This window comes from Phasianus colchicus, chromosome 38 (assembly GCF_987193195.1).
Source record: "Phasianus colchicus chromosome 38, bPhaCol1.hap1.1, whole genome shotgun sequence".
Classification (NCBI taxonomy): domain Eukaryota; kingdom Metazoa; phylum Chordata; class Aves; order Galliformes; family Phasianidae; genus Phasianus; species Phasianus colchicus.
The window spans coordinates 1,505,390-1,530,373 of NC_143473.1; the positions used below are offsets into that span (position 1 = coordinate 1,505,390).

General features: G+C 47.4%; 1 protein-coding gene across 3 annotated transcripts; it reads left to right on the forward strand.

The window, feature by feature from the left end:
* Positions 1-322: 322 nt before the first annotated feature.
* Positions 323-24,068, forward strand: LOC116240056 (leucine-rich repeat and fibronectin type III domain-containing protein 1-like protein). 3 transcript variants are annotated; one of them, XM_090130029.1, is made up of 3 exons: positions 323-473; positions 17,000-18,393; positions 23,041-24,068. In XM_090130029.1, exons 2-3 carry the CDS (start codon positions 17,018-17,020, stop codon positions 23,543-23,545), a joined length of 1,881 nt encoding a protein of 626 aa, XP_089986155.1. In that variant the 5' UTR covers positions 323-473; positions 17,000-17,017; the 3' UTR covers positions 23,546-24,068. The 3 variants fall into 3 exon arrangements, with proteins under 3 accessions (XP_089986155.1, XP_089986153.1, XP_089986154.1); XM_090130027.1 differs by lacking the exon at positions 323-473 and adding an exon at positions 1,627-1,650; XM_090130028.1 differs by lacking the exon at positions 323-473 and adding an exon at positions 1,701-2,378.
* The last annotated feature ends 916 nt before the right edge of the window (positions 24,069-24,984 follow it).

Below are 24,984 nucleotides of genomic sequence, written 5' to 3' on the forward strand. Positions count from 1 at the left end.
GAGTGGGCGGGGCCGCCTCAAGGCCACGCCCCCTCCCCGAAGATGCGTCGGTGTCGCGGGGGGTTGTGGGCGTGGCCCACGCGTGACCCCGCCCCCCACCACACCTCGGTGTATACGCGAAAGTGGGCGGGGTTTGCACAAGGCCACGCCCCCACCGCCGAAGCAATTTAAATAATCGGGGGAGTGGGCGGGGTTTACACAAGGCCACGCCCCCTCCCCTCCGCCTCCGCGCTGTGGGCGTGGTTGTGGGCGTGGTTTGTGCGAGAGGTGGGCGTGGCCTCTGTCTGGCCCCGCCTCCCGGTGCGGGCGCGGCGCTGCGGCATCGCGGAGCGCTCCGCTCCGCTCCGCTTCGGCGGTACCGGGGGGGGGTTCGGGGGGTTCCGAGGGGTTCCGAGGGGTTCGGAGCGATGGGCGGAGGCGGCGGAGGCGGCGGAGGGACGGAGAGGGGCGAGCCCCGGGGGTAGGGGCGGCAGGTGAGCGTGGGGGGGGTTGGGGGGGGGTGAAGGGATGCTCGTGGGTGGGGGGAGGGGGGGGGTGATGCTTGTGATGGGGTTAATTAGGAATAGGTTGCTAATGAGGGGGGGGTGGGGATGAAGGCTGTGGTGGTGGGGATGTAAGGGGGGTGGGGGTGAAGGGAAGAGATGGAGGAATGGGGGGGGGGTGAAGGTTGTGGTGGTGTGGGGGGGTGAGGAGGGGGGGTTTAATTGGGGTTAATTGAGATGAGGATGATGAGGGTGGGGTGGGGATGAAGAAGGGATGAGGATGGGGGGGATGAGGATGAAGGGAAGAGATGGAGGATGGGGGGGGATGAAGGCTTTGATGGTGGGGGGGGTTGAGGAGGGAGGGTTTAATTGGGGTTAATTGAGATGAGGATGATGAGGGTGGGGTGGGGATGAAGAAGGGATGAGGATGGGGGGGAGATGAGGATGGGGGGGTGGGGATGAAGATGAAGGGAAGAGATGGAGGACGGGGGGGACGAAGGCTGTGATGGTTTGGGGGGGGTTGAGGAGGGAGGGCTTAATTGGGGTTAATTGAGATGAGGATGATGAGGGTGGGGTGGGGATGAAGAAGGGATGAGGATGGGGGGGATGAGGATGAAGGGAAGAGATGGAGGATGGGGGGGGATGAAGGCTTTGATGGTGGGGGGGGTTGAGGAGGGAGGGTTTAATTGGGGTTAATTGAGATGAGGATGATGAGGGTGGGGTGGGGATGAAGAAGGGATGAGGATGGGGGGGAGATGAGGATGGGGGGGTGGGGATGAAGATGAAGGGAAGAGATGGAGGACGGGGGGGATGAAGGCTGTGATGGTTTGGGGGGGTTGAGGAGGGAGGGCTTAATTGGGGTTAATTGAGATGAGGATGAGGATGATGAGGGTGGGGATGAAGATTTTGATTGGAGTGGGGACGAAGGTGAAGGGAGGGGGTGGAGGATGGCAGGAATGGGGATGAAGGTGATGAAGGTGATGATGATGTGGGGGGTTGAGGAGGGAAGGGTTAATTGGGGTTAATGAAGATGAGAATGGTAATGAGGAGGAGGAGGAGGAGGGCTGTGGTGAAGAGGGTGGGGATGAAGATGAGGAGGAGGAGCAGGAGGGGCTGAAGCTGTTGCTGGTGGGGAGGATGAGGATGGGGGGTGAAGATGAGGAAGAGGGTGAGGATGGGGTTAATTAAGATGGGGATGAGGAGGAGGAGGATGGGGACGAAGGTGAGGAAGAGGAGGATGGGGATGAAGATGAGGGTGGGCTGGGGATGAGAATGAAGATGAGAGGATGAAGGGATGGGGATGAAGATGATGAGGAGGGTGGGGATGGAGAGAAGGGAAAGGAATGAAGATGAGGAAGAGGAGGGGGGTGAGGTTAATGAAGATGGGGATGAAGATGAAGGAATGGGAAGGGGATGAAGATGCGAGGAAGGATGAGGGCGGGGATAGGGTTAATTAAGATGATGAAGATGAGGAGGGTGGGGATGAAGACGAGGAAGAGCATAGGGTTAATTAGGAAGGGGATGAAGATGAAACGATGGAGGTGAGAGTGGGGATGGGGTTGATTAAGATGGTGAAGGTGAGGATGAGGAGGACGGGGATGAAGGTGAGAAGGAGGGTGAGGATAGGGTTAATTAAGGCAGGGCTGAAAATGAGGATGAGGAGGGTGGGGGTGATGAGGAGGACGAGTGAGGATGGGGTTAATTAAGAAAGATGGTGAGGATGAGGAGGATGGCGAGGAAGATGAGGAGGAGGATCAGGGTGGGGATAGGGTTAATTAAGATGGTGAAGGTGAGGATGAGGAGGATGGGGATGAAGATAAGAACGGCAGTAACGAAGGGGGCCAACGATGAAGATGAGGACGAGGGGATGAAGGCTCTGTTCTGCCGATGATGACGGTGGGGATGAAGGCTGGGGGGGTTGGGGGGGGGGGGGGGAATGGATTTATCCTCCCGATTGTTGTTTTTTGTTTTTTTTTTTAACATTTTTAATTCTTTTTTCTTTCTCCTTCGTGGCTTCTGTTCTTTTAATCGGTGATTATTTCAAAATCCTTTTAATTATTTTTAATTCATTTTTCACCTTGCCGTTTCCTGCGGGGATGAAGGATTCGCGGGGGGGGGGGGTGGAGGTTATCCTCCTGATGCTTCCTTTATTTTTAATATTTTAAATTCTTTCTTTCCTTCCCTTTTGCGGTTTTCATTCTTGTCGTTAGTGAAGATTTTAAATTCTTTTTAATTATTTTTAATTCGTTTTTCACCTTGCGGTTTCCTGCACCCCACAGTTGATAAATTGCAGTGTCATTGTCAGCAGTGCTCCCGGCACGGGGGGGGGGGGGGGGGGGAAGATCCCAAAAATGGGCGGATTTGGGGGAAAAAAAAATTGCCAAAAATGGGCAGTTTTGGGGTCGTGGGGATTTGGGGGAGAAAAATAGCAAAAAATGGGCCATGGGGATTTGGGGGAGGTGGGGGGGGGGGGGGTCCTAAAAATGTGTGGTTTTGGGGTCAAAAGGATTCTGGGTTCAAATGCCAAAAATGTGTAGTTTGGGGCTGTGGGAGTTTTGAGGGAAAAAAGTCTGAAAAATGGGCAGTTTTGGGGTCACGGGGTTTGGCGGGGGGGGTGGGGGAGGTGGGTGTTAAATACCCAAAATGGGCAGTTTGGAGTTGTGAGGGTTTTATTTTTGGGGGGGGGGGGGAATCAGAAAATGGGCAACTTAGGAGAATTATGGGGAAATAATCCCCAAAATGGGCTGTTTTGGGGTCGGGAGAAAACGTGGTGATTTTGGGGTGCTGCTCTATATGGGATTTGGGGGGGGGGGAGGAAGGGTTGTCTATGGGGTGGGGATTTTGGGGTGCTGTTCTGTATGGGATGGGGATTTTGGGGCGGCAGGGTTGTCTATGGGGGGATTTTGGGGTGCTGTTCTGTATGGGATGCAGATTTGGGGGGCAGGGTTGTCTGTGGGGTGGGGGATTTTGGGGTGCTGTTCTGTATGGGATGGGGATTTTGGGGTGTTGTCTATGGGGTGGGGGTTTTGGGGTGCTCTTCTATATGGGATGCAGATTTGGGGGGGTCAGGGTTGTCTATGGGGTGGGGATTTTGGGGTGCTGTTCTGTATGGGATGGGGATTTGGGGGTGTTGTCTATGGGGAGAGATTTTGGGGTGCTGTTCAATATGGGGCAGAGATTGGGGGGGTGTTTGTTGTCTATGGGGTGGGGATTTTGGGGTGCTGTTCTGTATGGGATGCAGATTTGGGGGTCAGGGTTGTCTATGGGGGGGATTTTGGGGTGCTGTTCAATATGGGGCAGAGATTGGGGGGGTTGTTGTCTATAGGGTGGGGGTTTTGGGGTGTTCTTCTATATGGGGCAGAGATTGGGGGGGGTTGTTTTCTATGGGGTGGGGATTTTGGGGTGTTCTATATGGGGCAGAGATTGGGGGGGTTGTCTGTGGGGTGGGGGTTTTGGGGTGCTGTTCTGTATGGGATGGGGATTTTGGGGGGGCAGGGTTGTCTATGGGGTGGGGATTTTGGGGTGCTGTTCTATATGGGACAGAGAGTCTATGGGGCAGAAATTTTGGTGGGGAGTTGTCTATAGGATGAGGATTTGGGGAGGGCTTGTCTATGGGGCAGAGGTTTAGGGGCGCTGTTCTACGTGGGGTGGAGATTTGGGGGGGGGGTTGTTTATGGGGTGGGGATTTGGGGGGTGTTATTATATGGGGGCCGGTGATTTTGGGGTGTTATTATATAGGGGATGGTGATTTTGGGGACATTATTCAATAGGGGACAGTGTTATTACATATGGGGTTATTGATTTTGGGGTGTTATCTATGGGGCGGTGAATTTGGGGTGTGATTACAAAGGGGGCAGGGATTTGGGGTCGTTATTCTGTATGGGGTGGGGATTGGGGTGTTGTTACTCCATAGGGGCAGCTCATTTGGGGGGTGTTGCTATATGGGGGCTGGTGAATTTGGGGTGCTGTTATATGGGGGGCTGATGGCTTTTCGGGTTTTCTAAGATACGAGCTGTGATTTCGGGGTTTTATTACACGAGTTGGTGGTGTTATTATATAGGATCTGGCGAATTTGGGGTGTTGTTATATGGAGGCTGGTGACTTTGGGGTTTTATTATATGGGAACTGACAACTTTTGGGTTTTGTAAGAGATGAGAAGTGGATTTGGGGTGTTATTACATGGGCTGGTGGCGTTATTATATAGGATCCGGTGATTTTGGGGGTGTTATTATATGGGGACTGATGACTTATGGGCTTTATTAGAGATGAGCTGTGATTTTAGGGCACCGGGTTACAATACCTCATATTGCAGTATCACATTTATATGGAGACCCCAAAAATGTGGGTGTTATATGGAGATCCCAAATCTGTGGTTGTTATATGGAGACCCCAAAACTGTGGGCGTTATATGGAGACCCAAAGATTGTAGGCATTATATGGAGACCCCAAAACTGTGGGCATTATATGGAGACCCAAAGTTTATGGGCATTATATGGAGAGCCCAAAACTGTGGGTGTTGTATGGAGACCCCAGAAATGTGGGCATTTTATTGAGACCCCAAAACCGTGGGCATTACATGGAAACCCCAAATCTGTGGGTGTTGTATGGAGACCCCAAAACCGTGGGCATTACATGGAAACCCCAAATCTGTGGGTGTTGTATGGAGACCCCAAAATTGTGGGCATTATACGGAGACCCCAAATCTGTGAGTGTTGTATGGAGACCCAAAGTTTATGGGCATTGTATGGAGACCCCAAAACTGTGGGCATTATATGGAGACCCCAAATCTGTGGGTGTTGTATGGAGACCCCAAAACTGTGGGCATTATATGGAGACTCAAAGTTTATGGGCATTATATGGAGACCCCAAAACTGTGGGCGTTATATGGAGACCCCAAATCTGTGAGTGTTGTATGGAGACCCAAAGTTTATGGGCATTATATGGAGACCCCTAAACTGTGGGCATTATATGGAGACCCAAAGATTGTAGGCATTATATGGAGACCCCAAAACTGTGGGCGTTATATGGAGACCCCAAATCTGTGAGTGTTGTATGGAGACCCAAAGTTTATGGGCATTATATGGAGACCCCTAAACTGTGGGCATTATATGGAGACCCAAAGATTGTAGGCATTATATGGAGACCCAAAGGTTATGGGCATTATATGGAGACCCCAAATCTGTGGGCGTTGTATGGAGACCCCAAAACTGTGGGCATTATATGGAGACTCAAAGTTTATGGGCATTATATGGAGAGCCCAAAACTGTGGGCGTTATATGGAGACCCCAAAACTGTGGGCATTATATGGAGACCCAAAGTTTATGGGCATTATATGGAGACCCCTAAACTGTGGGCATTATATGGAGAGCCCAAATCTGTGGGCATTATATGGAGACCCCAAATCTGTGGGTGTTGTATTGAGACCCAAAGTTTATGGGCATTATATGGAGACCCCAAAACTGTGGGCATTATATGGAGACTCCAAAAATGTGAGTGTTTTATGGAGACCCAAACTTTATGGGCATTATATGGAGACCCCTAAACTGTGGGCATTATATGGAGAGCCCAAATCTGTGGGTGTTGTATTGAGACCCAAAGTTTATGGGCATTATATGGAGACCCCAAATCTGTGGGTGTTGTATTGAGACCCAAAGTTTATGGGCATTATATGGAGACCCAAAGGTTATGGGCATTATATGGAGACCCCAAATCTGTGAGTGTTGTATGGAGACCCAAAGTTTATGGGCAAAATATGGAGACCCCAAAACTGTGGGCATTATATGGAGACCCCAAAACCGTTGGCATTATATGGAGACCGAAAGTTTATGGGCATTATATGGAGAGCCCAAATCTGTGAGTGTTGTATGGAGACCCAAAGTTTATGGGCATTATATGGAGACCCCAAAACTGTGGGCGTTATATGGAGACCCCAAAACCATTGGCATTCTATGGAGACCCAAAGGTTATGGGCATTATATGGAGACCCCAAATCTGTGGGCGTTGTATGGAGACCCCAAAACTGTGGGCATTATATGGAGACTCAAAGTTTATGGGCATTATATGGAGAGCCCAAAACTGTGGGCGTTTTATGGAGACCCAGCACAGAGGAGGGCAAATCCCTGCGAGCTGGGTGGTGTCGGACGGGCTGAGCGGCTCATCCCCATTAAAGCTCTGTCAGGAGGGGTTGTGGGGGGATGAAACGCGTTGGGAAATAAATCTGCTGGGGGCTGTGAGGGCGCGGAGCTGCTGAAGGCTTTGGATCACGGCAGCGTCGCGTGGAGCGCTCTTCTTGTTCATCATTTCTTGCTTGGTTGGTGCGTTTCTTTTGTCCTTTCAGCCGCCTGGTGCTGGGCTCTCTGGGTTTTACTCCTCTTTCGTGCTCCCCTCCAGCTTAGGAAGCTGAAATCCAGCAGGGTGATGGAGGTCATTGGGGAGCGTGAAATCCTGCGTGGTTTACAGGAGAACCACAGAGCTAACGGGGACAAAAAGCTCTGCGTGAGACGTCGCGTCGTCCTTCAGTCCTGGGATTCCCTTTATTTTGTGTTTCCTGACTGAAAATTGGGTTTATTTCATGTGATCGACGGCGGCGCGGAGTCTGAGTGGGGCACAGCTGAGCACTGCCTCGATTTCTGCTCTCAGGGCAGTGGATTCGGGGTTGGGGGAACCCCCAGAGGGGTTGGGGTGTGTGGGGTGAGGATAACTGTAGGGTTGGGGAATCCCTGTGGTTGGAGAAGATCTCTGAGACCATCAACTCCATCCATTGACCCACCACCACTGTGTCCCTTCCTAAAATCGTGGAATTATGGAATCGTTGGGGCTGCAAAAGGCCTCAAAGGTCCTCAAGTCCAACCGTTGACCCATCATCACTGCATCCATTCGTAACATCATGGGATTGTGGAATCATGGAGGCTGGAGAAGACCTCTGAGATCATCAGCTCCATCCATTGACCCACCACCACTGTGTCCATTCATAAAATCGTGGAATTATGGAATCACTGGGGCTGCAGAAGACCTCAAAGATCCTCAAGTCCAACTGTTGGTCAACCGTTGACCCATCATCACTGCATCCATTCGTAACATCATGGGATTGTGGAATCATTGAGGTTGGAAAAGACCTCGAAGATCATCAGTTCCAACCCCCCCTGCCATCCATTCATCAAATCATGGCAGCAGAACGGAATCGTAGAATCAAAGATTCATTCATCAAATCATGGGACGATTGAGGTTGGAGTTGACCTCCAAGATCGTCAGTTCCAACCTTTGATGCATCACCACTGCATCCATCGTGGAGTTATGGAATCATTGAGGCTGGAGAAGTCCTCCAAGATCCTAAAGTGCACCCACCAACCCAACGAAGTGCCAATTAGTTGTTCCGTGGTTCACTGTGGTTGTGGTGGGGTTGTGCTGGGTCTTGGATCCCGCTTTGCCACCCCAGTTGATCCTGAAGGTCTTCTCCAACCTTAATGGTGCTGTGAGTGGACACAGAGGTGATGGGTCAACCGTTGGAACTGATGATCTCAGAGGTTTTTTGCAGCATGGTTCCATGATTCCATGTTTTTATGAATGGACATGGTGTGAAAATAGGAATAGTGGGGAAGATTGGAGGGAATGGGAACGGGAAGGAGTGGAAAGAGTGGGAAGTGATTGAAAGAATGGGAAAGATTGGAGGGAATGGGCAAGAAATTGAGAGAATGGGTCAGTGGTTGGACTTGGTGATCTTTGAGGTCTCCAGCCTCACTGATTCCGTAGTTCCGTGACGTTATGAATGGACAAAGTGACGGTGGGCCGATGGTTGGACTCAGTGACCTTGGATGTCTCCTCCAACCTCAGTCATAACATGATTTTATGAATGAATCTACGATTCCATTCTATGATTCCACGAGTTTATGAATGAACAGTGGTGGTGGTGGTGGTGGGTCAGTGGTTGGACCTGATGATCTTTGAGGTCTCCAGCTCAATGATTCCACAATTCCACGAGGTTACGAATGGATGCAGTGGTGGTGGGTGAATGGTTGGACTCGGTGACCTCGGAGGTCTCCTCCAATCTCAACCATTCCACGATTTTCTGAACGAAACAACAATTTTACAGTTCCATTCTACGATTCCACGATACTGTGAACGAGCAGTGATGGTGGTGGGTCAATGAGGGCAGCGGTGAGGGCTCAACTGTTGGACTTAACGACCTCGGGGGTCTTTTCCCACCTTAATGACTCCGTGATTCTTCAAGCCAGCGTGGTGAATGGGGACGGGTTGTCAGCCAGGAGCTCAAGCAGCTCTTATATTCTGTCTCTTTTTGGTAAATTGGCACTTCCTGAGATGATGAGGGCTTCGGCCATCCCCGCTGACCCCACGCTGTTGGGAGGATGGAGGAATTTCCCTCGTAGGGAATCCATTACTGCTTCTCCTCCTCCTCCTCCCACACAGCAGCAGCTCTCGAAGCGGCGCTGGGTGACCCCGAATGGCTCTTAATGAGCACCTCGTTGATTTCTGCTCTGCCATCCTCAGGGTCTCGCCCTTGTTATCAACAGCACTAATTACCATCTCAAATTACGACCTGTCTGCCCTGGACGCGTGGCTGAGAGTGCGACCCGGATGCTCCTGCAAAGAGGATGATGAGAGGCTGCCCGCGTTCAGCCTCAGCCTCTGCCCCCTGCGTGGCACCACTGCTCCATTTGCCCATTTATGCATTTGCTCTTCGTGGGGTGATTTCTTCAATCTGCTGCTCCTTGGAATTAAATTCTGGCATCGGTGGGAAAAGGGTGGCGGCGAGCCCAAGAGAAGTGCTGAGGTGTAACACGGGGCTCCTTTGCCCTAAAAATAATGCAGATTCCAAGCAGGTTGTTTGGAAAAACGTTGGATTTTCTTCCGATTCCTGCAGGTATCGAGGCGGTTCTGTGCTGTGGGGTTTGGTGAAGCAGTTCTGTGATATCGCGATAGATAACGAGGGCTGTTGGGAACTGTTCTGCTTTTTGTGCCCTGAGTTGGTCTGGGGGCAAATTGGGATGGGAAAGGAACTCTGTGTGCTGTGGGGTGAAATTCATGAATTAATGTCGGTGTTAAGGGGTGTAAAATTATTTGTTGTTGCTTTGGGTGTATTGGCTGTGGTTTTGTTTTGTTTTGTTTTGTTTTTCATTGTATTTAGTAGAGGAAATAAGGATAAAAAGAATAAAGTAACGAGAATGAGAGAATAAGGGGGAAAAGAAGAATAAAGTGATGAGAGGAGAATAAGAATGTAATGGGAATGAGAATGTAATAGGAAGGGATTGGGGAAAAAAAAAGGACTGGAAAGGGTGGGAAATGGAAATAGTGGGAAAGGTTGGAGAGAATGGGAACAGGAAGGGAAGGAGTGGAAAGAGTGGGAAATGATTGAAAGAATGGGGAAGATTGGAGGGGGTGGGCAAGAAATTGAGAGAATGGGGAAGGAGAGGAAATGGGGAAAATAGGAGAGGATTGGAGAGGATGGAAAAGATGGAAAGAGTGGGAGAGATTGCAGAGAATAGGAAAGGAATTGAGAGAATGGGGAAGAATGGAAATGGATTGGAGGGAATGGAAATGGATTGGAGGGAATGGAAATGGATTGGAGAGAATGGGAAAGGTGGAAAGAATATGAAGGATTGGGAAGAATGGGAAGGATGGAAGGGATATGAAAGACTGGAGAGAAGGGGAAGGAAATGGAGAGAATGGGAAAGATTGGGAAGGATTGGAAAGAATGGGAAAAGATTGGAGAGGATGAGAAAGGAATGGAAAGAGTGGGAAAGGGCTGAAAGAATGGAGAAGGAATGGAGAGAATAGGAAAGAATGGAAATGGATTGGAGAGAATGGGAATAATAGACTGGAAAGAATGGGAAAGATTGGAGAGAATGGGAAATGTGGAAGGAATATGAAAGATTGGAAAGACTGTGGAGGAGTGGAAAGAATGAGAAAAAAATTGAGAGAATAGGAAAGGTTAGAAAAGGATTAGAAAGAATTGGAAAGTAATGGAAAGGATAGGGAAGATTGGAGAGAATTGGAAATAAATTGAGAAAATGGGAAAGATTGGAAAGGAATGGACAGAGTAGGGAAGAATGGGGAAGAATGGAGGTAATGGGAAAGAAATTGAGAGAATGGGAAAGGGCAAGGAAGGTTGGGAAAGGAGTGGAAAGAATGGGAAAGACTGGAAAAATAGGAAAGAATAAGAGAACAAAAAGAACGAGAACAAAAAGAATGAGAACAAAAGGATTAAGAACAAAAAGAATAAGAAAAAAAAGGATTAAGAACAAAAGGATTAGGAGTCAAAAAAAAAAAAAAGAAAAAAGATGAACAAAAAAAGATGAAGAACGGAAAGAAAAAGAACAAAAAGCGTAACTAAGGACGTCTTGGCGTGGTAGGAGGATAATGAGGACACACCAGCTGTAATTAAAGCCATCTCTAATTCTCAAGATAATTAACTAATTCTTCTGTCTGGAGAGCAGGGCGGTAGCGGTGCCCTCATCTCTCCATTCCACGCAGAACAGCAGTGGATGATATTTTAATGCACCGCTTTAATTACGGAGCGGCTCGTTAGGGTGGTCAGCAGTGATGATGGTTGACATGGTTTTTAATTGGGCTGCCCTCTAACGAGGGCTCTGCGCAGCCCTGAGCCTGGTGGGCCACGGGGGAGCCCTGGCTTCGTTACGAACCACCGCACCCAAAACCATTCTGAAATCCACAGTTTTGGGATTTCCTTGTTTTCCTCCATCTCTTCTTCCTGTAATTCTGTAAACCATCAGAGGAAATCCCCAAATCCGGAATTTTGGGATTTTCTTGTCGTCCTCCGCCTCTTATTCCAAGAAATTACGAACCATGGGGCCAAATCTGAAGCGATCCTAAAATCCAGATTTTGGGGATTCCCTTCTTATCCTCCACCTCTTATTCCTAGAAATTATGAACCATCAGGACAAATCCAAAACCATTCTAAAATCCAGATTTTTGTGACTTCCTTGTTGTCCACTGTCCCTTATTCCCGTAATGCTAGAAACCACCAGGGAAATCAAACTATTTATTAATGGTAAATTGAGTTTTCTTAAATGGCAAATTGAATTCTCCCCCTTTCCTCCCCCTTTCCTCCCCCTTTCCTCCCCCTTTCCTCCCCCTTTCCTCCCCCTTTCCTCCCCCTTTCCTCCCCCTTTCCTCCCCCTTTCCTCCCCCTTTCCTCCCCCTTTCCTCCCCCTTTCCTCCCCCTTTCCTCCCCCTTTCCTCCCCCTTTCCTCCCTCTTTCCTCCCCCTTTCCTCCCCCTTTCCTCTCCCTTTCCTCTCCCTTTCCTCTCCCTTTCCTCCCCCTTTCCTCCCCCTTTCCTCCCCCTTTCCTCCCCCTTTCCTCCCCCTTTCCTCCCCCTTTCCTCCCCCTTTCCTCCCCCTTTCCTCTCCCTTTCCTCTCCCTTTCCTCCCCCTTTCCTCCCCCTTTCCTCCCCCTTTCCTCCCCCTTTCCTCCCCCTTTCCTCCCCCTTTCCTCCCCCTTTCCTCCCCCTTTCCTCCCCCTTTCCTCTCCCTTTCCTCTCCTTCTTTTTGATGACGATGAATCAAATCACTTCTTTATGGCAAATCTGTTCATTTTTGGAGGTGTTAACCATTGGGTGTGGGTTAAATTCTGTTTTTTGGTGGTGTAACTGTTGGGTCCATCTCAACTTGGCTCTGTTTGATGCTGTTGACTATTGGCGATGGGTTAAGTTGGGTTGGGACCATCGGGTCCATCTCAACTTCATTTTTTTTTTTGGTGGCATTGACTCCTTTGTCCGTCTGTAGGTGACTTTTTTTATGGGACTGACTTTTGGGCGTGGGTTGAGTTGGGTTTCTTGGTGGTGTTGACCACTGGGTCCAACTTCATTTTTTGATGCTATTGACTTTTGGGCGTGGGTTTTTTGATGGTGTTGACCGTCGGCTCCGTCTCAACTTGGATTTTTTGGTTGATGTTGGCTATTGGGTGTGGGTTGAGTTATATTTCTTGGTGGTTGGACCACTGGGTCCAACACAACTTCATCTTTTTGCTGGCGCTGACTATTTATTGAAACTTTACAGCGTCCTTTGGGTGCTGCTGATTATTGCGCGCAGCTCAACTTGGGTTTCTTTGGTGCTGAGCTTACTGGGTCACGATGCCATGCCAAAAAAAAATGCTGTCATGCAGGGGGGGGAAAAAAAGTGATGTCATGCAAGAAAAGTTGATTTCGTGCCAGAAAATGCCTTTTTGGGGGCTTTGAGGCCGTGTGCCGAGCTGGTGGTTTCTATCTGCTGCGTTCAATGGATCTGCCTGAGACCAACTGGGAGATTTCCTGCGGGCGGATCCGTGGTGGGTGCAGATGTTTGGATTAACGGCTTAATTAGCTCGCTAACTGCTAATGGCGTGTGTTGTACTGAGGCACTGGGCTGACCTGGCATTGAGAGAGAGGAAATAAATAGAGCATGTTGAGAAAGGGAAAGGGGGAGTGAGGGGAGGGGAAGGGGAGAGGAAAAGGGAAGGAAGGGGAAGGAAATGGGGAAAGAAGCGGGAGGGGTAATGAAAGGGAAAGGGGAAGAAAAAGGGGAGAGGGAAGGAAAAGGGGACAGGGAAAGGGGAGGGGAAGGGGTAAAGAGGGGGAAAGAGGAAGGAAAAGAGGAAGGGCAAGGAAGGGAAAGAGGGGAAGGGAAGGGGAATGGGGGAAGGAAAGGGGAAGGGGAATGGGGGAAGGAAAGGGGAAGGGGAATGGGGGAAGGAAAGGGGAAGGGGAAAGGAGGAGAGAAGGGGAAGGGAAAAGGGAAATGAGAGAAGGAGAAAGCAAAGAGGAAGGGGGAAGGAAAGGGGAAGGAGGGAAGAAGGAAGCGGGAAGAAGGAAAGGAGGAGTGGAAGGGAAGGCAAGGAAGGGGAAAAGAAAAGAGAGGGGAAGGGAATGGAAAGAGGAAGGAAAGGAAAGTGGGAATGGGAGGGGCAGGAGAAAGGAAGGGGGAAGGAGAAGAGGAAGGGGAATGGAAGATGGGAAGGAGGAAGGGAAAGGGAATGGGAAGGGGAAGTAGAAGAGAAGGGAAGGAAAAGGAGGAGAAAAGAAAGGGGAAGGGAAGGAGAAAAGAAAGGGAAAAGAGCAGGGAATGAGAAGGGGTGGAAAGGGAGAGGGAAACGGGAAGGGGAAAGAAGGGGGAAAGGGAAGGAAGGAGAAAGAGGAGGAGGAGGAAAGGAAGGAGAAGAAAGGGAAAGGAGGAGCGAAGGGGAAGGGAAACACACACACAAAAAAAGAAAAACCAGAAAAAAATAAGGACATATTTGGATATGAACATTTGTTCTCAGCGCTCAGCGGGCGCTGACGAGGAATGCAGACGCCCAGCAGCAAATGCTTCTCACTGCTAAAAATATTCCTATCTCCAAGCACTGCTGGCTGAGGGAAGTGAAAAATAAGGAAATAACAAAAGGAAACGGCCTTGGGGAGCGTGGGGAAAAAAGGATCCTTCCTAACGCGGAGTGGAGAAAAAGGATAAAGGTCTTGAAGTCGAGTGGGAGAAATAATGGAATTCTTTAGATTGAATGGAAAAAATAATGGAATTCTTGAGGTAGGATGGGGAAAATAATGGAATTCTTCAGAAAGGCTGGGAGAAATAATGGATTCCTTAGATTGAATGGAAAAAATAATGGAATTCTTGAGGTAGGATGGGAAAATTAATGGAATTCTTTAGATTGAATGGAAAAATGGAATTCTTCAGATAGGATGGGAAAAAAATGGAATTCTTTAAGTTGAATGGGGAAAAATAATGGAATTCTTCAGATAGGATGGGAAAAATAATGGAATTCTTCAGATAGGATGGGGAAAATAATGGAATTCTTTAAGTTGCATGGGAAAAATAATGGAATTCTTTACATAGAATGGGGAAGATGATTGAATTCTTTAGAAGGAATGGGAGGAATAGTGGAATTCTTGAGGTAGGATGGGAGAAATAATGGAGTTCTTTATGTAGGATGGGAAAAATAATGGGATTATTGAGGCAGAATGGGAAAAATAATGGATTTATTTAGACAATGGAAAAAGATAATGGAATTCTTTAGATTGAGTGGGATAAACAATAAAACTTTTTAGATTGAATGGGAAAAAAATGAAATCCCTTAGAAGAGATGGAAAAAAATAATATATTATTTAGATTGGGAAAAATAATGGAATTCTTTAGATAGAGTGGGAAAAATAATACAACTTTTTCGACTGAGTGGGATAAATAATGAAATGATTGAGAAAGAATGGGGGGGAATAATCACTTCTGAGCAATTTTTGGAGGATTTTGAGCATTTTGGCAGTAATCTGTGCATTCCTGGGTGATTTGGGGCACTTTTGGGGGCGAGAAGAAATCCTTTGCAAAGGGAAAATCCATTGCACGTGGAATTTTTTCCCTTCTGTTCCGGATCTGTGCGTGGTCCCATCGTTATGGAATTAATAATTATTATTATTTTCATTATTATCCTTTTTTTTTTTCTTCTTTTTTTTTCTTGCCATGCAGGTTTAGGGGTAATGGAACTTTTTGCTCATTGTGGGCTCCAGAATCATCCATTTCAGCTCCCCTTAATTACTTTTTTTAACAGCAGAATGGGCCAAGCGCGGCTCTGGTGGCCATTAACCCATTAAAATGCCATTAATATCTGCTAATGGCAAACCAGGGGAGCTGCAGCACTGCACAGAGCTCTGATTTTTGGTTAATTACAGCTCCGTTAATCACCGGCGTTGAGAACAACTGGGTGCTGTGGGGGGAAATGCAGAAACAGCGGGAGCAGAATGTGAACCAGCACCAGAAATTCTGTTTTCCCCTTTTTGATTTTTATTTTCCCAACTTTTCCTTCTTTCCCTGTTTTCTTTTTTTATTCCCTTTCCCCCTTTTCCCTTCCTTTCCCCCCTTTTCCCCTTCCTTTCCCCCCTTTTCCCCTTCCTTTCCCCCCTTTTCCCCTTCCTTTCCCCCCTTTTCCCCTTCCTTTCCCCCCTTTTCCCCTTCCTTCCCCCCTTTTCCCCTTCCTTCCCCCCTTTTCCCCTTCCTTTCCCCCCTTTTCCCCTTCCTTTCCCCCCTTTTCCCCTTCCTTTCCCCCCTTTTCCCCTTCCTTTCCCCCCTTTTCCCCTTCCTTCCCCCTTTTTCCCCTTCCTTCCCCCCTTTTCCCCTTCCTTCCCCCCTTTTTCCCCTTCCTTCCCCCCTTTTCCCCTTCCTTCCCCCCTTTTCCCCTTCCTTCCCCCCTTTTTCCCCTTCCTTCCCCCCTTTTTCCCCTTCCTTTCCCCCCTTTTCCCCTTCCTTCCCCCCTTTTTCCCCTTCCTTCCCCCCTTTTCCCCTTCCTTTCCCCCCTTTTCCCCTTCCTTCCCCCCTTTTCCCCTTCCTTCCCCCCTTTTCCCCTTCCTTCCCCCCTTTTCCCCTTGCCTTCCCCCTTTTTCCCCTTGCCTTCCCCCTTTTTCCCCTTCCTTTCCTCCTCCTTTTCCCCTTTCCTCCTTTTTTCCCCTTTCCTCCTTTTTTTTTTCCCTTCCCCCCTTTTTCTTTCCCTTTCCCCATTTTTTTTCTCTTTTCACCCTTCAATTCTTTCCCCAATTTCTCCCTTTTCTCCCCATTCATGATACAAATAGAAATTTACAACATGGAAAGAAAACTACAACGCAAATACAAAATGGTGACACGAATGCAACGTTAATTACGACATAAATAGAAAACGATGATGGAAACAGGAAATTAATTACGACATAAACAGGAAATGATGACATAAATACAAAATGGACGACGATGTAAATAGGAAATGATGATGGAAATAGAAAATTATGGTGTAGACACAACACAGTGAAGTCAAAACGACGACGTAAATAGAAAATGATGACTGAATAGAAAATGATGACTTAAAAACAAAGTGAACGATGGTGGAAAGTAGGAAACGATGGCATAAAATAGGAAACAATGGTGGAAAATAGGAAATGATGGCGAAAAATAGGAAACGATGGCAGAAAACAGGGAATGATGTAAATACAAAGTGAATGATGGCAGAAAATAGGAAACGATGGCATAAATACAAAGTGAACGATGGCAGAAAATAGGAAATGATGGCAGAAAATAGGAAATGATGGCATAAATACAAAGTAAGCGATGACATGAAATAGGAAACGATGGTGGAAAATAGGAAATGATGAAAAATAGGAAATGATGGCATAAAATAGGAAATGATGGCATGAAATAGGAAATGATGGCATGAAATAGGAAATGATGGCATAAAATAGGAAATGATGGCATGAAATAGGAAACGATGGCATAAATAGAAAGTGAATTATGACATAAATAGGAAATGATGACATGGATAGGAATGATGGCATAAATAGAAAGTGAATTATGACATAAATGGGAGATGATGACACGGATAGGAACGATGACGTAAATAGGAAATAATGACAACATAGATTATTCTATCTATGCCAATAAAGGCAAAACGACAGCGTAAATCCTAAAGGATAACCCTAACCTACAAAACTGCCCCATAGACACAGCACAGAGTGCGTCACACCGCCCCATAACAGCATTTCCCACTGCTCTCCCCCCAGGTCTGCCCTTCTCCTACGATGGACAGGCTGCTCGTCTGCCTGCTGGTTGTCAGCGCGGCGGTGAAGGCCATGCTGTGCCCCAAACGCTGCATGTGTCAGAACCTCTCCCCGTCCTTCACCATCCTCTGCACCAAAACGGGGCTCCTCTTCGTGCCCCCCAGCATCGACCGGAGGACGGCGGAGCTGCGGTTGATGGACAACTTCATCACCACGCTGCGCCGGAAGGATTTTGCCAACATGACCAACCTCATCCATCTGACCCTGTCGAGGAACACCATCAGTCAGATCATGCCTTACGCCTTCTTCGATCTTAAGGGCCTCCACGCGTTGCACCTGGACAGCAACCGGCTGACATACATCAACGAGGACCATTTTAAAGGGTTAATTAACCTCCGCCATTTGATCCTGAGCAACAACCAGCTGAGCTACATCTCCCCGGGATCGCTGGACGACTTCATCGAGACCATCGAGGACCTGGATCTGTCCTACAACAATCTGGTCAACGTTCCTTGGGAAACGGTCGCCAAACTCTCCAACGTCAACACGGTCAGCTTGGACCACAACCTCATCGAGTTCGTCCCGGAGGGGATCTTCTCCAACCTGCACAAGTTGGCCCGCTTGGACATGACCTCCAACAAGCTGAAGAAGATCCCTCCGGATCCGCTGTTTTCCAGGATTCCCGTCTATGCCAAATCCAAAGGGTCTCCGCTGACGTCGCTGGTGCTGAGTTTTGGGGGGAACCCTCTGCACTGTAACTGCGAGTTGGTCTGGTTGAGGCGTCTCACCAGGGAGGACGATTTGGAGACCTGCGCTTCGCCGCCGGAATTGATGGGGAAATACTTCTGGTCCATCAAGGAGGAGGAATTTGTGTGTGAGCCCCCCATGATCACGCACCGCACCCCGAAGGTGGCCGTGAGCGAGGGGCAGAGCGTCTCCTTGAAGTGCAAAGCTGTCGGTGACCCCGACCCCTACGTCCGATGGATCGCGCCCGATGGGAAGCTGGTCTCCAACACCTCCAGGACGACGTCGTATGAAAACGGGACGTTGGATCTCGTGGGGACATCTTTGGGTGATAAGGGAACCTTCACCTGCATCGCGTCCAACGCGGCCGGGGAATCGACGGCGCCGGTGGAGTTGGTGGTGACGCCGTACCCCAACTTGGCCAACAGCACCAACTGTGAGAAGGAGGCGGAGAACGGCCCGTCTGACATCCTCATCTCGGCCAAATCGAGCTTTCCCAACGAGACAAAAGGGCCCCAGGAGAAGGCGGTGGTGGTGGGGGAGCTGACGTCATCCTCCGCGCTCATCCAGTGGCCGTCCCAGCAGCACCTCCCTGGGATCCGCATGTTCCAGATTCAGTACAACAGCTCCTCCGATGAGATCCTCGTCTACAGGTAACCCCAATCCCTGGCTGTGCAAGCGAGGAGATGGCGGGGAATGGGAAGAGTTGGGGTGGGAGAGTGGGAAGGTAGGGGGAAACACGGAATGTTCAATTGGGAGCGAGGAAGGTTAGAGGGAAACGTGGGGCGTTCAGGTGGGAGCGAGGAGAGTTGGAGGAAAATTGGAGACATGCAGAGAAAATTGAGAAAAATTAGAGGAAAAGTGGAGATATTCAGGTGGAAGTGAGAAAAATATCGGAAAATTGGAGATATTCAGAGAAATTTGAGAAAAAAAAATTGAGGAAAATTGAGGTATTCGGGTGGACGTGAGTTAAAAACTGAGAAAAAATGTGAAATATTGAGGTGGAAGAGAGAAAAGTTAGAGACAAATTGAAATATTGAAGTGGAAGTGAGAAAAATATCGGAGAATTAAGAGATATTCAGGAAGAAACGAGAAAAATTAAGAGCAAAAAAGTGAAAAATGGAGGTGGGAGCGAGAAAGGTTAGAGGAAAAAAAATGAGATATTTGGGTGGAATTGAGAAAAAAACATGAAAATTCAAGACACTCAGAAAAATTTGAGAAAAAATAGAGAAAAATTTGAGATATTCAGGGAGACGTGAAAATATTGGGGGGAAAGTGGCTCTTTCCAGTAAAAAGTTGAGGGAAAAAACTTGTGGGAAAAACAAAGCCATTGTTCGGTGCAAAATCTGGGGAGAAAAGTCCTTATTTTGGGCAAAATGTTGAGGAGTGTGTGTCCTTGTTGTGAGTAAATGCTTTGGGGAAAAAAGAAGTAATTATTTGAGCAAAAGAAGTTTTGGGGGAAAGCCCTTCTTTGGGGCAAATAAATTGGGAAAAGAAATCGTTGCTTTGAGCAAAAAATTGGGGGGATGTCCTCATTTTGAGGAAAAAAAAATGGGGAAAAAGGGGAAAAGAGGAAAGTGGGGAATGTGGGAGAGACGTGGAAGTATGGAAATGTGAGCACTGGGTGAATTTTGGGTTCATTTTTGTCCTTTTTTTTCCCTTGTGGTGCTGTGGTCGTTGCGCTTCCCCCACTCTTTAAGGGAATTTCTCTCTGAAAAACTCCAGATTTCGCCCAGTGCTCATAACAAGGATCCCAGGGATGGATTTCATGTTTTCTTCACCAAAAGATTTAGAAAACATCCCCCTCTCCACCAAAAAAAAAAAAAAAAAACAAGCAATTTTCTCCCATTGATTCCACCAAAAACATCGCAGTGTCTTGTGTGAGAATTTCATCATTCCACGTTTTCTGTCCCATGATTGAATTTCTGACATCAGAACTGAACGCCGTGAAAATACACGTTTTTTGCAACGGGGTTTTATGCTTCAAATGCTCTTTTTGCTGTCATTTTTTCCTTCTGTGGAGGTTCAGATCTCAGTGCCGTAATCCCTCTAATGAGCGGAGTGAGCTCAGCGACAGAATGGGCTCAAAAAAGTGAGAATCGGTTCATCAAAAAGAAAAAGGACAGAATGGGTTCAAAAAAGGACAGAATTGGGTCAGAGAAAGACAGAATTGGGTCAAAAGAAAAAAAAAAAAAAGGCAGAGTTGGAGCAAATAAAGAAATTAAATACTGCAACCACGTAGCGTCGTCCTGTGGGCAGTGTCATTAATGATGAACCATAAGTAATAATTGATTGTTAATCAGTAATTAGAATCTGAATGGGGAAAAAAAAATACATTTCAGTGTTGAGTGGTTTATGTCTTTTTTTTTTTTTTATGGTGCGTTTTGTTGGTTTGGTTTGGGGGATTTTTTTTTTTTTTTTTGTCCTTTCGGGGAATTTTTGTCGCTTTGGGGACTTTTTTGTCGTGTTGAAGATTTTTTTTTTGTCCTGGGAATTTTTGATGTTTTGGGGATTTTTTTTTTGTCATCTTTTGTCGTCGGTTTGATGAGTTTCATTGGTGGTTGTTTTGCGTGGTTTTTTGTTATTGTTGTTGTTGTCATTCTGGTGGTTGTTGATCTCCGCATGGGTGTTGTTCCGGGTTTTGTTGTTGCCTGGGTGCTGTTGGTTGTTGTTGGGATGGGGATTTTGTTGGCTGTTGCTGTTGTTTGGGGGTTGTTTTGTTGTTTGGGAGGATTTTAAGCGGTTGTTGCATTGGGTGTCCTTGTTGGGTTGTTGTTGTGTTGGGAGTTTATGTCGGGTTGTTGTGTTGGGTGTTGTTATTGGTTTGTTGTGTTGGGGGTCCTTGTTGGGTTGTTGCTCTTTTGGGTGTCCTTGTTGGGTTGTTGTTGTGTTGGGAGTTTATGTCGGGTTGTTGTGTTGGGTGTCGTCATTGGTTTGTTGTGTTGGGGGTCCTCGTTGGGTTGTTGCTCTTTTGGGTGTCCTTGTTGGGTTGTTGTTGTATTGGGAGTTTATGTTGGGTTGTTGTGTTGGGTGTTGTTATTGGTTTGTTGTGTTGGGTGTCCTTGTTGGGTTGTTGTTGTGTTGGGAGTCGTTATTGAGGTGTTGCTCTTTGGGGGGTTGTTGTTGGGTTGTTGTGTCAGATGTCCTCGTTGGGTTGTTGCTCTTTTGGGTGTCCTTGTTGGGTTGTTGTTGCGTTGGGAGTCGTTATTGAGGTGTTGCTCTTTGGGGGGTTGTTGTTGGGTTGTTGTGTCAGATGTCCTCGTTGGGTTGTTGCTCTTTTGGGTGTCCTTGTTGGGTTGTTGTTGCGTTGGGAGTCGTTATTGAGGTGTTGCTCTTTGGGGAGTTGTTGTTGGGTTGTTGTGTCGGGTGTCCTCGTTGGGTTGTTGTTCTTTTGGGGGTTGTTGGGCTGTTGTTTGGGGGGTTTCTGTTGGGTTTTGTTGTTGTTTGGGTGTGAAACGCAAACGAAAGGTGTCAAAGAAAAAAAAAATGTAAACTATTTTGGGATAAAATAGAATTATATTGGGATAACAAAGTTATACTGGGATAAAATATATATTGGGATAACAATTATTTGGGGGCAAAACAGAGGTATTTGGGGATAACAGTTATTTCGAAATGAAATAACTGATTTTTTATCTTGCGATAAATAGACTTATTTTGGGATAAAACATGGTTATTTTGGAATAAAATATAATTATTTGAGGAAAACATACAGTTATTTTGGGATAAAATAGTGTTATTTGAGGATAAAGTGTCGTTATTTTGGAATAAAACGCCATTATTTGGGGACAACATCGTAGCAGCATTTTGGGATAAATTGTGAACGTTTCTGGAGGACTGAAAAAAAAAAAATCACCAAAAGAAATCCCCTAAAAAATTCTTTTTTCAGTTCGTTATTGAAACCCCGTTTTGTTGGGTTTGGGTGGGATTTGTGAAGTTTCCAGGTGACACTTTTTTCTACCCAAACTTTTCGGTTGGTTCTCCCCAAAAAACAACAGCGCAACTGAAAAAATGGGCAAACTGTCAAATCGATTGATCAGCTTTAGTGAAATAAGATGAATATTGGGAGGATTACACAAAACCACACATTTTCAGAAGGGGCTCCGTTCTGAGCTGCTCTCCCTCATTTGCAGACATTTCCATGAAATTTCCGATACACATCAAAATTGCTCATTTTTTCTCCAAAAAACGCAGCGAAGAATCCTCATCCATCAGAGCTCTGTGCTTTTCCTTACTCACACAGCTGAAAATCAGTCTGAAATTACCAGAAAAGACAAAAATAGACAATTCCAAGGGAGGGATTTGGTCCTCATTCAGGAGCGGTGCGGCGGATTTAGAACCATTTTCCCACTTTCTGTTCAATCACACGTGGGTCCATCGCAGCTGTAATGCGGCGCACACCACACGTAGCTCATTATGGTAATTAGTCACATTTCCATCCCAGCCCCTCTGCTTAGTCATCCCATAACAAAATATGATGAAAAGTGAGCGCTCGGCGGCGGCTGAATCACCCAAATAATGCAGATTTGGGGAGAACGGTGCTTTGCATAATTATTTGTCAGTTACTCCTCCCTCTCGCAGATGAGCAGAGCCCCATAGACAGGAATCCCATGGAGTGCTCTCAAATGGGGTTTCCCATTGGGAACCAATGGTTCCCAACTAATGGTTGGGTTGAAGGGACTTTAAAGATCATAGAACCACGGGATCCTGCCATGATTGGGTTGGAAGGGATCTTAAAGATCATAAAAACATGAAATCCTCAAAAGGTTGGGTAGGAAAAGCTCCTAAAGTCGTAGTGCCATGAGATCCTACAGCGCTTGGGTTGGAGGGCCCTTTAGGTCATAGGTCCATGAAATTCTACAATAGTTGGGTTGGGAGGGATCTTAGAGATCATAGAACAGTGGGATCCTACAGTGGTTGGGTTGGAGAGACCTTGAGGGTCATAAAACCATGGGATCCTACAGTGGTTGGGTTGGAGAGACCTTGAGGGTCATAAAATCATGGGATCCTACAGTGGTTGGGTTGGAAGTGATCTTAGGAATCCCAGAACCACGGGATCCTACCACGGTTGGGTTGGAGGGACCTTAAGGGTCATAGAACCATGGGATCCTCCAACGGTTGGGTTGGGGGGGACCTCTGAGGTCACAGAACCACGGGATCCCAGAAGATCGGGTTGGAGGGGACCTTAAAGCCCACCCAGCTCCAACCCGTGCGGCGGGCCGGTTACCAGCGAGTAGACTGAAGAGGAATCCGAAGGTTTGACCCGTTTGGATGTTTACTGTACGTATTCTCTCTTCCAGGATGATCCCAGCTGCTAGTAAATCCTTCTTCTTGACTGATCTGGTTGCAGGACGTGAGTACGACCTCTGCGTCCTGGCCGTGTACGACGACGGGCTGACATCTCTGACTGCAACCAGGGTGATCGGCTGCGTGCAGTTCACCACCCAGGAGGAGTACAAGCAGTGCCGTTCCCTCCACGCTCAGTTCCTCGGGGGCACCATGATCATCATCATCGGGGGCATCATCGTGGCGTCGGTGCTGGTCTTCATTTTCATCCTCCTGATGAAGTACAAAGTGTACAACAACCACCACAAAAACAAAGCAGCAAAAGTCAGCAACGTCTGCTCGCAAACCAACGGGAGCCACAGCGGCTCGATGGCGCGCTCCACCTCCAAGCTCACCGAGGGCTCCCACCAGGAATGCTCGGCATCCTCCAGCAAAGGGAAAGCTGTGTTGGACTCGGATTGTGACAAAGTGACTCCTCCAACCCACCCCACGTTCCTAACGACCGAGGCGTTATCCTAACGGCCGCGGGGTGCGAGGTGCTGCTGTGGGAACATTTTGATGCGAGTGGTTGTATTTTAAGCCTCACTACTATTGTCTATTTTTAAGATCAGATGGTTTCAAAGATATTTTTTTAATCTGTAAACAGTTCTCGCATTCTTAACTATTTTCTTTCGATGATATTAAAGATGAGTGTGTGATTTACAAGATTTTTTTACCGGTTCTTTTATAGCATACACCTCTGGTATCAAGGCAGCGGCATCGCTCCATTCTGACTGGGTTTGTCCGTAGTGAAATGCACTATTTTTTCCCTTTGGTTACAGACCAGCAGCATTGGAATACTCTCAGGATCTTCAGACTTCCTCACCAAACTGCTCACACCTCCAAGGAGCGACGTGTCGCAGGGTGACTCATTGCCATGGGTGTGTTGGATACGTGCAGCTTGCAATAGGAGTGACATGAAGTCGGGATTCCCTATGGAAAATTATTAAAAAACAAAAAAAAAAAGAGCACTAATCTTTCAAAATAATAATAATAATAATAATAAAGAAAATTGGAAGTACTTTAAGTACTTTAGCATCTTTCTCAGAGTTATTTGCTGGTGTAGAAATACGGAGTTGCGTTGTTGGAGTTGATGGGTTTGGTGGGTTCTGTCCAACTTGGGGTGTTCCATGAGTTGGACTCCAAGGTCCTGATGGCTTCCCTCCAGCTTCAGATGTTCCGTGGGTTGGACTTGATGATCTTTATGGGTTCCTCCCAGCTTGGGATGTTCCGTGTGTTGGACTCAATGGTCCCAGTGGGTTCCTCCACGCTTGGTGGATTCTAATTCTACGACTGTTGGCTTTGTAACAGCTGTTCATTGAGAAACCTCTTATTCTCAGAAATCAGATTTACCTCCGGGCAGGAAGAAGCCTCCCGCGTTCGTTCTTCCTAAAATTGTAAAAATTCCTTCAAATGATTGAAACGTGTCCCACTGTTTCCTTTTTTTCTTTTTTTTTGTTTCTTTTTTTTTGTTTTTTTGCTCTGTTGGAAACACGTGCCGTAGCTCCAGGTATTTTTTTCCCTCTCCTTTTAATTTTGGTGATCAATGTATTAAGAATGATGACAAAAGCTCCCATGTCCCAGGTCGTGCTGCCATATCTCAGCGTGACACCACATCTCAGGTGGTGGGACAGCAATTTCTGTCCATAGCACTGCATGAAGTGCAACGTAACCGATGGACGGATGCGTTGTGTGACAGCACTGTTGTTCACTGCGGGGTGAAATGATCCTTTTGTTTCAGGGGGTGGTGGCAAAGGGAGGTGGACACCATGTTTTGGGTTGGGAATTTGCAATGTCAACTCAACATGATGTCATCTTCATGGGTTGGTGGTCCTCTACACAACGTCGCCTCCATCTGATGATGGTTCCCAACTCAACACAACATTGTCTTCAGTGATTGGTGATCTTCAGCTCAACAG